The sequence below is a fragment of the Alternaria arborescens genome (assembly GCF_004154835.1).
Source record: "Alternaria arborescens strain FERA 675 chromosome Unknown contig_9, whole genome shotgun sequence".
Taxonomy (NCBI): domain Eukaryota; kingdom Fungi; phylum Ascomycota; class Dothideomycetes; order Pleosporales; family Pleosporaceae; genus Alternaria; species Alternaria arborescens.
Genome location: NW_021167864.1, coordinates 867,089 through 880,019, shown reverse-complemented (window position 1 = coordinate 880,019; position 12,931 = coordinate 867,089). Strand labels below are relative to the sequence as shown.

The window sequence follows — 12,931 nt, the reverse complement described above, 5'->3', positions numbered from 1 at the left end:
GAGCTGTGAGAGTGGCGCAGGCGCATCGAGTCTATCATGGGTGCTGGTCGGCGGAGAGGCGGGGCTGTCTATGGTGCCCATTTAGGAGTGGGGAGGGAACGCGGCTGCACGGGACGAGGCGGCGACGGGTTACGCCTGGGGAGAAGACGAAGTAGTGGCGTACTCGGCGGGGAGAGAGCAAGACAGCATCTTGTCGTGTCATGGATGCTCTCTCGGAAAATCATCTGGGGTTATGTACCTAATCCCTGTCCACGCCAGAGCTCTTCCTAGGCCTTAGCGCCCTAAAGTGGGACACCCCAAACAGCAACCATCTGCCAAACATTTGCTCTCTTTCTCACTCCAAGCCACCCGTCTAGATCCTCTGCTGCTTCCACCCCATCACCATGGCCGCCGACATCGCTACCCTCTCCCAGCTGCTCCAGGCCAGTTTGGACCCTCGGCAGAACAAGCAGGGTGAGTACCATTGTTTACCGCAGTGCTGCACGTCGTGTAGCCTGTACTTCTCGTATAAGAGGATATGCATACATTTCCATGCATATCCGACGCCCAAGCAGTTTGTCTTGCACATGCCGACATATGCGCATTTTGCCAACTTGCCCCTCCGCCTCTCAACACTATTCAACACCACATGCTAACTTTTCAAAGCCGAAGAAGCAATCACCCAAGAGCAGACCAAGCCCGGCTTCTCCCTCACCCTCCTCCAGATCGTCGCCTCCGACGCAAATCCCCAAACCACACGCCTGTCCGCTGCGTTATACTTCAAAAATTTCATAAAGCGGAATTGGGTCGACGAGGATGGCAACTACAAACTGCCCGAGAGCGAGGTTGTGGCAATCAAGAGGGAACTCATAGGCCTCATGGTATCCGTACCCGCAAACCTACAAGCGCAATTGGGTGAAGCCATTAGCGCCATTGCCGACAGCGACTTCTGGCAGCGATGGGATACCCTGGTCGACGACCTGATTTCACGACTCACTCCCGACAACACAGTGGTCAACAACGGTGTATTACAAGTCGCGCACTCCATCTTCAAGCGCTGGCGCCCGCTGTTCCGATCCGACGACCTCTTCACCGAGATCAACCACGTCCTGTCCAAGTTCGGCACTCCCTTCCTCCAACTGCTCGAGAACACCGACACCCTCATCACAAACTCCCAAGGCAACCCACAGGTGCTCAAGAACGCTTTCACAACCTTAGACTTACTTATCAAGCTGTTCTACGATCTTTCTTGCCAGGACTTGCCTCCCGTCTTCGAAGACCACATCTCCATCATCTCAGGGCTTCTTCACAAGTACCTCGTCTTCGACAACCCCGCATTACACACCGACGATGACACCGAGTCAGGGCCACAGGAGTATGTACGCGCGGGTATCTTCGAGGCGCTCATGCTTTACATTCAAAAGTACGAGGACGTATTTGGCTCCCAGCTTGGACAATTCATCGAGAGCACATGGAGTTTCCTCATGTCGGTTGGCCTCGAGACAAAGTACGATATCCTCGTCAGCAAGGCGTTACAGTTCCTCACGGCAGTCGCGTCTACGCAACACGCTGAGGCCTTCAACAACCAGTCCGTCTTGGTTCAGATTATCGAGAAGGTCATCTTGCCCAATCTCACTCTGCGCGAGTCCGACGTCGAGCTCTTCGAAGACGAGCCAATTGAGTTCATCAGGAGGGACTTGGAAGGATCCGATAACGACACTCGCCGTCGTGCTGCCACCAACTTCTTGCGTCAACTTATGACCCGCTTCGAGACCTTGGTCACAACTACCTCCCAAACGTATATCGATGCCTACCTCCAAAACTACGCTCAGGACAGCGAGAACAACTGGAAGTCAAAAGATCCCGCAGTCTCCCTTTTCACCGCCATTGCCGCCAAGGGAACCGCTACCGCTGGCCAAGGTGTTATGAGCGTTAACGAGAATGTCAACATTCTCGAGTTCTTCCAGACACACATTGCAGCTGACCTCCAGGCACAAAAAGTATCACCCATCTTGAAGGTTGACGCTATCAAGTTTCTCTACGTCTTCCGCAGCCAGTTGTCGCCAGACCTCTGGCGGGCTGCATTCCCTCTGCTCGTAAATCAGTTGGGCAACGACAATTACGTCATTCACACATACGCTGCTATTGCTGTGGAGCGTGCTCTGTACATGACAGACAGCAATCGACAGCCCATCATTCCCAAGGCAGACGTTGTCGGTTCATCGAAAGACTTATTGACACACCTGTTCAAGCTCATCACAAAGAGCTCCGCGCCGGAGAAGATCCAAGAGAACGAGTTCCTGATGAAGTGCGTCATGCGAGTGCTCATCTTTATTCGTGACGGAGTTCTACCGATTTGCGAGACCATCCTACAGAGTTTCATCAACATCGTCAAGGTCATAAGGCACAACCCTAGCAATCCTCGCTTCCAGTACTACATGTTCGAGGGCATAGGAGCACTCGTTCGATTTTGCGCGCCGAAACATCCTCAGTTCTTCGAGGAAAAGCTCTACGAGCCGTTCGCTGCTTGCCTGCAAGCCAATGTCGAGGAGTTTTCCCCTTACATCTTCCAGCTCTTCTCTGCGCTGCTAGAAGCAAACCCTTCAAGTGGGTTGAGCGAATACTACAGGGGCCTGTTCGTTGTCATCATCCAGGGTGCTGTCTGGGAGCAACGTGGTAACGTACCAGCGCTAGCTCGTCTGCTGAGTGCAATGGTCGCTCGCGACGCAGAAAACATCGTTGCAACCAAGCAACTGGAGCCCATCCTGGGTATTTTCCAGAAGCTTGTTACCAGCAAGGCGCACGAGACGTACTCCTTTGAGCTTATTGAAGCCGTTGTCGCACATATTCCAGCGAACGCGCTGCAACCCTACTTCTCTACAATTCTCCAGCTGATGCTGACAAGGCTGTCAAACATGAAGACTGAGAACTTCCAGCAGCGTTTCATCGCATTCTATCACTTCGTTTCGGCACGACTGGACAAGGGACTTGGCACAGACTTCTTCATCGAAGTTTCCGATCAGATCCAGAAAGAGTAAGTCATTTTCATGTTTCAGAAGCTATTGAAACGCTTGCTAATGTTATAACAGTATTTTCAAGCCTATCTACTTGACTGTCATCCTTCCAGACACACAGAAGCTCGCCCGCCCGACCGATCGCAAGACCGCTGTGGTGTCTTTTACAAAGACACTGGGCGATTCGCAAGCTTTTGTTGATCGTTACCCCAAGGGTTGGGCCCTTACGACACAGCGCCTGGTTGAGCTTCTCGTCAACCCGCCTGTACCCACGTCTGCAGACGACATCATTCCCGATGCCGATGTCGATGAGCTCGGTTTCGGCGTTGGTTTCACCCAGCTAAACACCTGCAAGAAGGCGCCGCGAGACCCCTTCCCGGAGATCACTAACGTGAAGGAGTGGGTGGGAAATTATTTGAAGGACGCTAACAGCCGTCACAATGGCCGTGTCGCCACGATTATGCAAGAGCGTTTGGACGACACTTCCAAACAGGTTCTTGCTGGTTACTTGGCCTAGAGCTGTATGTGCTTCGAGGAGTTGTTTAAGGGCATCGGAGAAGACAAATGCATCTGTCTGCATATGGGGTTGGGCGTGGAAAAACAGCCGAGCCGGCTTTTTAGGATTTAGGATATGATACCAGGTAGAAAAAGTGGTGGAGTTTTCAATAAGGAACAAAGCTGAATGCATTTTCGTGGAGCACACACATAGTGTGCAAGATCAAATCACTGCATCTAATCAAGCTTCTTGCACTTCATAGCTCACCTTGGTGACACCTTTCTGTCTCTTGATATTTCTCACCACGATTTTCCCGCATTCTTTCAGCTTCTGCACGTGCGTACCCCCACAAGGGTAGCTTCCTTCGCTTCCTATCTCCACGACCCTGACCCCATCCTCTTCATCCCCTTTCAGAGTCTCCATGACCCCTGTACACTCTTTCTTCGCCTTTTCTTCGTCCCAAAAGTGAATCTTGACGTCCATGTCTGCAGCCACCATCTCGTCGACTCGAGCCTGTATTTCAGCCTTTTTGTCGCTTGGAATGAGACCCAAGAATTCTACAAAGGCTGCGCCGGGGTAATGGGATGCTTTTCCATCAACCACGTCCGGAGCTATTGAACCGGCAGCCCTGAGGTGGGCAGCTGCGAGACCGATTACGTGGCCTGCCGTGTGGATGCGGGAATGCAGACGACGTTTTTCTACATCGATGCTTTGTTCAGCGTCGACTTTTCCTTCGAACTGCTTTTCTGAAGGAGAAGAGAAGACACCCATATGCAATATCGTAGGATCTACCTTTCGCACTTGATGCACGTGGAATGTTGTGGATCCTGCGGAAATGGTTCCAGTATCCGAGGGTTGGCCGCCGCCCTGAGCGTGGAATATTGTTGAAGGCGTTGTTAGGACGTAGGGTTCTGTTTCTGGTGGTGGCTTGAAGAGCGACTGGGTTTCTGGAGACAGAGATGATAGTGGATAGATTGAGGTTATGGGTGAGGTATGGTTGTATTTTTGGCCATCTTTTTGATAGAGCGGGTCTGTCCTTTGGGAAAGAGGGTCTGCCATTATGGTGAGAGGTCTCGAGATATGCGAGGTGCTAATGGTGGTGAATCGTTTGTAGGTGTGCCGACTTGTTGGTGGTCGATATGATGTTGTGCCGCGGAAAACAATTGCGAACGCTGGATATCTCAAAACTTTGCGGCACATGCAGCGGATGATATGCTCATATAATAGAAATGAAACGAGACTGAGTCACTTGCAATGACCAAGTCGAAGTAGGAAAAGAACCTTCGAGATGATCAGAAGCGTAAAGTATGGATCGGAAATGCGCCCTTAGGGTTTACATGCACTTAACCGTTTTAGGCAGGTACGAATACCTGTCCTGACGTCTTCTCTTGTGTTGAACGAAGCAAAACGTATTGTCGTCGTAGACAACCATGCACACATAAGGAACTCTCCGGGACTTGACACTTGCGTGTTCTTCGTCGCGAAGGTGCACAGGGGTAGAAAACGCTACGTTGATGATGTTGCAAGAGGTAGCGCTAATAGTGCCTGCTGTCTTCCCTGATTTTGGGACCGTTTCTTCCAATTATCTAAGAAAGAGGTCGCTCTTATCGAGCTGTGTCTATGAAAACTCATTGAAATACCTCGAGAAAATGTTGTTTGAGGCAAACCAAACCCAGTATTCTAGCTCCATCCAACCTTCCCAAATGACGTATTTATCGAACTCCTATCTGACTGCGGCAGCCTTGAAGCAACTGTCGGGATGCTCAGAAGTGGTCTCCGCACTGGTGGTACTTCCATCGATCTACTTGCCTCAAATGCCCGGCGCTTTAGGAATGGCTCTTCCATTCCCCTTTTCCTCCATCTTTCCTGAACTAGGTTGAACTGCATTCCTGGTGGGAACTCAGGAGTTTGTGTGCGCCGATGTTTGTATGGTGACGAGCTGAAGAGGTCGGTGTGCTGCGGTACGCGTCGCCGCCGCTGGAACCTGCGTACAAGCCAGTATGAGAGAAGAAGGCCCAGAATGAAGAGACTGGCGCAGACAATATGCGGATGTCTATCGAATAATCCGAAAGATCCAAGAACAAGCCCGGTTTTTAGCTCGAGCCAGACTAGAGATGCGAGGATAAGTGCACCGATGTTCTGTAATAACCAGCTTGTCATTTCTAACATTGCTATCATCAGTCGATAAAGCTGCTCGCAGCTCCGAAGAAACAGCATTGTGAAAATGAGTTGAGAACAGTATATACTCCAAGTTTGAGTAATATCACACCGATATAACGTAATTTCGCGGAATCAATAAGGCTTCCAACATTTCACTACTATCTTTGAGCTTGCTTTCACCAGATAGCATAGGTTACTCTAGTAGAGACGGTGATCTCACATGACTTCAGCTCTTATTAGTGACGATCTGAGATAGCAATACAATCTGCATCTTCTCAGCTGCTGCACCGACCCAATAAGGTGACAAGCTTGGAAGATCGGGTTATGGCGGCTGTGATAGCATCAGAACTAGAAGCAGAGATGGGCAATGTGACGCTGAAACGAGTAAACACACTGTGTCCACATATCTATATTATTGCTCGCTGACACAGCGTCACCACAATGTCGCAAGCACAGATCAGTATCCCACTCAGTCTGTTGATCGTTTCACATTTCCCTTTTGACCCATTTATCATCAGAATCCCTATACAAGCAAGCACTACATGGAGTCTCATCTTCGCGATCTGGAACCAATATCCATTGAGCATTTCTTCGCTGTTATGTTAGCACTAGCCGTCACGTTACTCATTCTGCTCTGCATTATTATCGTGAAGTACGAAATGTGTAATCGTTCATTTCTACGATCCCGTTTTCAAGCTGGGAAGCAGTCTTGGCTTGTTATAAGCTATGGAACATTATCACATACTTCACATGCAGATTCTGGGATTTCCATCGCTGGACAGGCTGTTTGAGTCATACATCATGACGTGCTCACCTCTATGAATGCTCTCAGCCGAACTACTCCTTTTATCCTTCTTCCTCGGAATGCTACGCTGGCATTGCGTTGAAAAGAGTTGCGGTAACGAATCTTATTGTATCAGTCCGTCGTATATATCCGAGTGAGTATGTACGGAATCAGCATCTCTTGTGCTCATCTTTATTGGTAGTTCTGAGTGGAAAAGCTCGCGTGTCCGAGGTATAGATGAACAACTACAATGGTAGGTCATACTTGCAATCTGGAACTCCAGTACGTGTGTCATGTGCTCAGTCCCACCCCAGATGCGGAAGACGCACAAGGGAGATGTTAAATCGAGATGCGGTGTGTCGAGCTTGGTATGTCGCACTTTGTCATGGAACTGTCTGTGTCCTTCTTCGTCACTAACGATTTTTTCTGCGCGGATCTGGACCGTAAAAGACCGTAGTGGAGCGGGTAGTCTGGGGCCTGCCTCGCTCTACCTCAGCACCTCCCATGCTCACATCCTCATCTCTCACCGCAAGGCTGGCCACTCCTCCTGCTAGCGATTGGATACGCCCATATGGCGGTGGATTCATATTCCCCGTACCTGCCGTTGTACTGCCTTGAGCCGCTGTGTCTTTCTGTGACCCATCATGCTGCTGCTGAATGTACTGTACTGGTGGCCGAGAGTCCTTTGGAGGATCGAGCCCTCCGTATCGTTTCTTGAGCTCCTTAAGCCCAAGCTCAGTCTTGCCAACAATGTCTTCCTCTTCTTCAACAGCCTTTTCAAGTTGCTCCCATAGCTTTCCAACTAGTTCGTCCAGCTGTGAGATGCGGCTTCCGCTATGCTTTGGTATCCGCACAGGAAAGAACTCTTGCTGCGGTTGCGGCTTCTTGCCATGATATAGGGGAGCCTGGTGTGGACCCTCGACGTGGGTGTATAGACCGATGCCTGTTACGTATGGAGTTGTACCAGGCGGACAAGGGGTTTTGAAGGCGTCGATGAGATCGGCATTCATACGGGCTTTGCGAGCAGCTGCCTCTTCGGATGCGAGAGGCGTGAATTTGGCTGACGGTTCTTCTGATGTAGGGGCATCTGGGGCGCTTTGCTGGTGCGAGGCTGTTGGCGAATCGCTTTCGGATGCTATCATGGCAGCCCGATCGGAATGAATATGGGGTGAATTGACAATATGTCGCATGTTATTATCTTTGCCGGGCCCGCTCTGTGTGTGATTCAGGTAGATGTGGGTCATCAAAATCGATGGAGAAATTGTGTTGAGGCTCTGATAATCTGGTGTAACATATCGACCCCCTCAGCTTTTTGAATTGCTCCCAATCACGGGGCGACTGGCTTCGTTGAGAAGGCGCAACTGTGATGTTTACACAGACGCACTCACTACGTACAAACGAAAATGCACTTGCCTGTTATCTCTGTGCTCGACCGATGACCCTACCATAATTTAGTGGTGGAGAGCGACAACAACGCTCTACTATGCTCAGATGTCAGGATCGCGTCGAGCTAAAGTCGCGTCCCGAGAACTGTATCGATAGTGGCCGTCCAACTAGCCCCAATACATCACAGCTCTATTTACTCCATCAATGCGTCATTACCAGATCATCATCGATCCGCTCCCGATCCGAACTCCACAACGTCCAGGAACGCGCCAAAACAAATAAGTGCTGACATCAGGATAAAATGGTATTGGTTACCGTGCCTCCCAGAAAGCGGCACGTCACTGCATGCCATGGTCTTAGATCTCTTAACCTAAGGGGATCGTTGCTGCTGTCCTGTGACCTATGTTGTAACCATGCAGTCTACAAAGTTATTTAGGAATGCTGTTTCCCTGCGTTGCTGCAAATCATCTTCCATAATCACAGCAACCCTACCACGTGCATTCATTACTCGGATTATTCCTACCACCTCTCGACCTTATTCGTCGACCCCGCAAAACAATAACGACCGCTTGAAGGGCCCAGTCGAAACTTCCTCAACTATGCAGGCAGTAAAAAACACCATTGCCGAGAATTTCGGTAAAGTCGTCTCAGGCGCCCATGGCCTCGCACCCGCAGACCAGCAGTTCTCCCTTGAGGAAGTGCCAGATCTCACTGGAAAGGTGGCCGTTGTAACTGGTGGTTCTGAAGGTATCGGCTATGGATGCACGCACACGCTTCTGTCGAACAATATCAAGAAGCTATTCATCATATCGTGGAGCGAAGACATCATTGAGGATGCGCTAAAGGCGATCAAGGAAGAGATGGGAGAGGACAAGGCCAGCAGAGTCGAATGGCTAAAGTGCGATCTCGCCGACTGGGAACAGACGGGCAAAACTGCGCTCGAGATTGCTCAGAAGACAGACAGGATCGACATCTTGATCAACAACGCTGCTCGCGGTATCATGACATACCAACTGGCCAAGAACGGTGTCGATTTACACATGGCTTCTAACCACTTCGGCCACGTCGTCCTGACTTCTCACTTGCTACCCTTGCTCAAATCCACCGCCGAGAAGGGCGACAAGGTCCGGATAGTACAGTTAGGGTCTAACGCACACGAGAACGCACCGAAAGACACCAAATTCGAGTCCATCGATGAGCTCAACACAGACCTTGGCCCAATGGCACAATACGGCCGCACAAAGCTCGCTACTATCCTGTACGCGCGCTATCTAGCCCGTCACCTATCATCTTCCCACCCCAACATCCTGTCCAATGCCACACACCCCGGTTTCGTCGAGACACGGCAGTCAGTTGACCACATCCACGAAGCCTATCCGCTCGGTGGCTATGCAATGAGTTACGGCCTCGCACCATTCAAGAAGACACAGTTTGAAGGCGCAGTGAGCACCATGTTTGCGGCGACCAAGACTGAGGGTACAGGCGAGTACATTTGCCCGCCCGCGATACGGGAGCCGGGTAGTGACCTGGCGAATAATGAGAAATTGGGCGAGCAGCTAATGGATTTCACATGGAAGGTTGTCAAGGAAAAGACGAAAAGTTCAAGCGCCGATAAAGGTTGCCCATTCAAGTTATATTAGAAGTGCAGTTGCATAATACGTATAGATCGTCTAATCGAACAATGTTAACCGATCAATGCACTTGTACGACACCCATTACATGTGATGCCGCACTCCCAATAGTAGAGAACCTCGCGGCCGTAATTCGTTGCGTCTCATTTCAAACAACTATGGTATCGCTCGCTTGGCGCCTTGCAGACTAAATCCATAACCCATGACGATACCCCGGAACAATGCAGTAGAACTCACAACGCCTGACCCTGATGAGACCAAAGCTCATTAAGCAATCCCCTCCATACCCATTGGCACTTGGAATCCACTAAGACCCTCTCCAGCACTTGTCAACCTAGCGCAAAGGCTCAAGAAAACTACTGTCTCAGTGGCAGCGAGGTAGTTCAGCGTATCCAGCAAAATCTTAAGATGCCGGGTGAAGTTCTCCTCGTATTTAGCAAGCATGTCGAACATCTTGTCGACGCGCTGAGGGTCGTACACAAACTGAGTCGAAGGCCGATGTGTTGAAGCGACTAGTGTAGCGGCGGGCAGCTTAGAGTTCTTGGAAGGGGGAGGAGCGAAGGACGCATTTACTTGAGCGACAAGGTCGGGGTCGCCGGTGACGAGGTAGCGGGAGAGGGAGTAGGTGAAGGATGCAAACATGCTGCATGTTGACATGATCTTGTTGTTGATCTGAAGGTTGTCAGCAACCGAATTCGCTACAAAGAAGTGCTTCTCCACTCACCCGAAGCAGTTTACTGTTAGTAAGCATGCATTCCTTTAAGCAAGTCGCAAGGAAGTCCACATGGTCCTGCATCAGCTCATCTACAGTTCGCTTGACTTGCGGACCACCGCTCTCGTCCTCTGTTGTCTTCCCCTTGCCACGCGCATCCTGTTTCTTCTCCTCACTTATCCGCGACATTAATGATGCCCAATTTGGTTCAATAACTTCTGACGTGCAGTAGTAGGTAAGCTGTTGGACAAAGACTAACATGCGCGCACGCAGTGTCCAAGCTCGGCGTTTCCACTGTTCTATCCGTGGGTTCTTTGATCGATGTTTCCAGGCTGCGTTCTTGCCCTGTTCACCCCAGCACTTGGCCAAATCAGTCTCGAGATGCTTCAAGCTGAGTAGATATCGGAAGAGCAGTTGGTAACGAGTGAGGGTGACCCGGCTAACGACGAGTGATAGAGGGAATGGCATAGCGTAGTCAAATACCAGTGCTTGATAACCGGTAATGTTGGAGTCGTCGGTGATGGGCGCCGAGTTTGCAGGTGTGTAGTTGGACAGGGTAGCGGTAGCAGCATCCTGGTCGAGACCTTGGACATTGACAATCTTCATTAGCCAATTTGTAAGGCCAGTATCGTTGATCTGAACTTTGATGTCCTCCTTGTATGGGTCCTCCACAGCAACTGATCCAGCATGTCGAGTTGCGAGATCAAGCAGTGACTGCAGCTTTCCAACGTTGACATGTTTTGCTGGTTTCTTGAGCTCAAGCTCGCTCATTTCGAGGAAGTAAGTAAAGAAGTCGGAGCGGTCGAGGAAGAAGTAGTGCTTGAGTGAACGTAATCGTGCCGGCAGTTGGTGTGTAGTGAGAAGCAAATTGAGGAGCGAGGAGTTTGCGTAGGCATAGGAGGAGTTGACGTTGTCTAGAAAGCGTGGATCGTCGAAGCTAGTTGGCGCGTCCTGCACGACTTTACTAACGTCGACGCCTCCACACTCTCGAACCACGTTGAGGTACTTTCCTGCTAGGAGCACCTTGTCTTTGACGGCTTCAAGCTGGGGAGGGACTAGGGCGTCGCGTATCGTGTATCTCTTCTCCCAATATTCATCCGTGTAATCTTGATCCAGCCTTTCTCGCTTGATGCTTCTCTGCTCTTTGATCAAAAACTCAGAATGAGGGTCTTTGATGCCACCATGGTGCAGCCATTCGTTCAGCATAGCCATGTACGGTCTACTGGCTTCTCGCAACAACGTGGTCAATAGTGCCCGAGCTGCAGGATCTCCTGACATTGAAGATAGTCGCTTAGTGATGAGGCCTAGGACGCTCCCGCCTTTGCAAAGCTTCTTGGTTGCGTTGCCTCCCTCGCGCAACGACTCGAGGATGTTTTCAAAGTCATTGCTGTCATCATCCGCTGAGTCCTCGTCCTTTTCGTCCTCGAGAATGCCGTTTGCTTTGAGCAGTTCGATTCCGGTGGTGTAGAGCTGGAAGAGCATGTGGCTCGTCTGTTTGGTATGCAAGCTCAAGACATGGAGCGTGAAAGAGTCGTTTGTCAGTAGCTGGTTCTCAAGCTGGGCGATGAGTATGAGATAGTCCTTGAGCAAGCGCCGCACGGCAGCGCACAAGGCGTGGTTCACTGCACCGTACTCTTCCCGGCTCAATACCTCTACACAAGTCTCGACAGCGATGTAGTGTGTGGCCGTCTTCAGCATCGACTTGGTCAGGTCCCTCAGGCTAGGATCCAAGCCAGGCATCAGGCGAAACTGTGGCCCAACCAAACGCTCCTTCTCTTCGTGGGGGTTGTAGCCATCACCGAAGCGAATGTACTGCCCTTCGAAGCCCATGAAAACAAACAGCAAGTCTTCCAGTATAGCCTTCTCTTGTGCCTCGAGCGACAGTTTTGCGAGCGGTGTAGGTTGCAGCGATACGGGAGCGGTGGATGCGAGCGGCGGTATCGAGATGCGCGTGGCCAGCGGGGCGGTCGTGTGTGGTATCAAGGAAGCCTGGGGCTCCCATGGCGGCTGGGGCTCTTCTGGTATCGACTTTTGCGAGGCCGCGCTGCGTGACGGTCTCTCGATATCTCGCGCTTGTTTCTCCGAGCGGCTTCGAGCATGGACTCGACTCTCGCTGGCATGCTTCAACGGGCTCTTGGTCCGCCTAACCTCCGTCTCCCGCTCGCGCCCCTCCTTCTTCTCGACGCGACGCTCGCCTGAGGTTGCGCCTGCGGGGCGCATGGGAGCCGACTGTTTCCTGGCATGTGATGCTGTGGTAGAGCTGCGTCGGTCGAGATCCTCTCCAGAAGCGACGCGGGGTCGCGCACTCGACGTGTAATTGGCATTGACAGAGCGGCGATCAGCGTTGGACAAGGACTTCATAGTCGGCACGGTGCGGGAGGACATGTTGGCGGGCAAGGCACTCCATGGAGCCTGGGGCACTTTTGTCTTGCTTGTCGCTGCGCCGAATCGATGTTTGGGCTGCAGTAGCCGTGTTGATCGGGTCCCGCTCCACTACGCGTCGACTCGCGCTAGCCACTAAACGACCATGACGCAGCTTCTGCCTGGATACATGTGCCAGACCTCTCGCTCACATTGGAATTCACTATCTAATCATCCTATCAGCTGTTAACTCAATCATTTTCAGTTCAGTTGTACGATGATCTCCATTGGATAAAGCTATATGCGTGCTGTTGCTGATAGCAGAAGCGATTTGAGATAGATAGATGATAGGTATACCCAAGCGCCATTTCCGCGTCTGTACCCAGGTCCCTCTGGTGAACGCCAAAA

The 12,931-nt window shown here is 51.1% G+C and overlaps 5 protein-coding genes across 5 annotated transcripts; 2 read left to right on the top strand and 3 right to left on the bottom strand.

Annotated features, from left to right (window-relative positions):
* Positions 1-383: 383 nt before the first annotated feature.
* Positions 384-3,510, top strand: AA0111_g4988 (Importin alpha re-exporter; the record flags this gene model as incomplete). The annotated part of the gene is made up of 3 exons (XM_028651049.1): positions 384-453; positions 646-3,013; positions 3,069-3,510. The coding sequence occupies 3 exons, from the start codon at positions 384-386 to the stop codon at positions 3,508-3,510; spliced, it is 2,880 nt and encodes a 959-aa protein (XP_028507607.1).
* A 219-nt stretch (positions 3,511-3,729) lies between these two features.
* Positions 3,730-4,548, bottom strand: AA0111_g4987 (hypothetical protein; the record flags this gene model as incomplete). Its single annotated transcript, XM_028651048.1, has 1 exon — positions 3,730-4,548. One exon carries the CDS (start codon positions 4,546-4,548, stop codon positions 3,730-3,732), a length of 819 nt encoding a protein of 272 aa, XP_028507625.1.
* A 2,298-nt stretch (positions 4,549-6,846) lies between these two features.
* Positions 6,847-7,575, bottom strand: AA0111_g4986 (hypothetical protein; the record flags this gene model as incomplete). Its single annotated transcript, XM_028651047.1, has 1 exon — positions 6,847-7,575. One exon carries the CDS (start codon positions 7,573-7,575, stop codon positions 6,847-6,849), a length of 729 nt encoding a protein of 242 aa, XP_028507602.1.
* Positions 7,576-8,418: 843 nt separating this feature from the next.
* AA0111_g4985 (putative oxidoreductase) lies at positions 8,419-9,459 on the top strand (the record flags this gene model as incomplete). Its single annotated transcript, XM_028651046.1, has 1 exon — positions 8,419-9,459. The coding sequence occupies one exon, from the start codon at positions 8,419-8,421 to the stop codon at positions 9,457-9,459; it is 1,041 nt and encodes a 346-aa protein (XP_028507603.1).
* A 258-nt stretch (positions 9,460-9,717) lies between these two features.
* Positions 9,718-12,547, bottom strand: AA0111_g4984 (Spindle pole body component; the record flags this gene model as incomplete). Its single annotated transcript, XM_028651045.1, has 2 exons — positions 9,718-10,122; positions 10,175-12,547. 2 exons carry the CDS (start codon positions 12,545-12,547, stop codon positions 9,718-9,720), a joined length of 2,778 nt encoding a protein of 925 aa, XP_028507604.1.
* Positions 12,548-12,931: the final 384 nt, after the last annotated feature.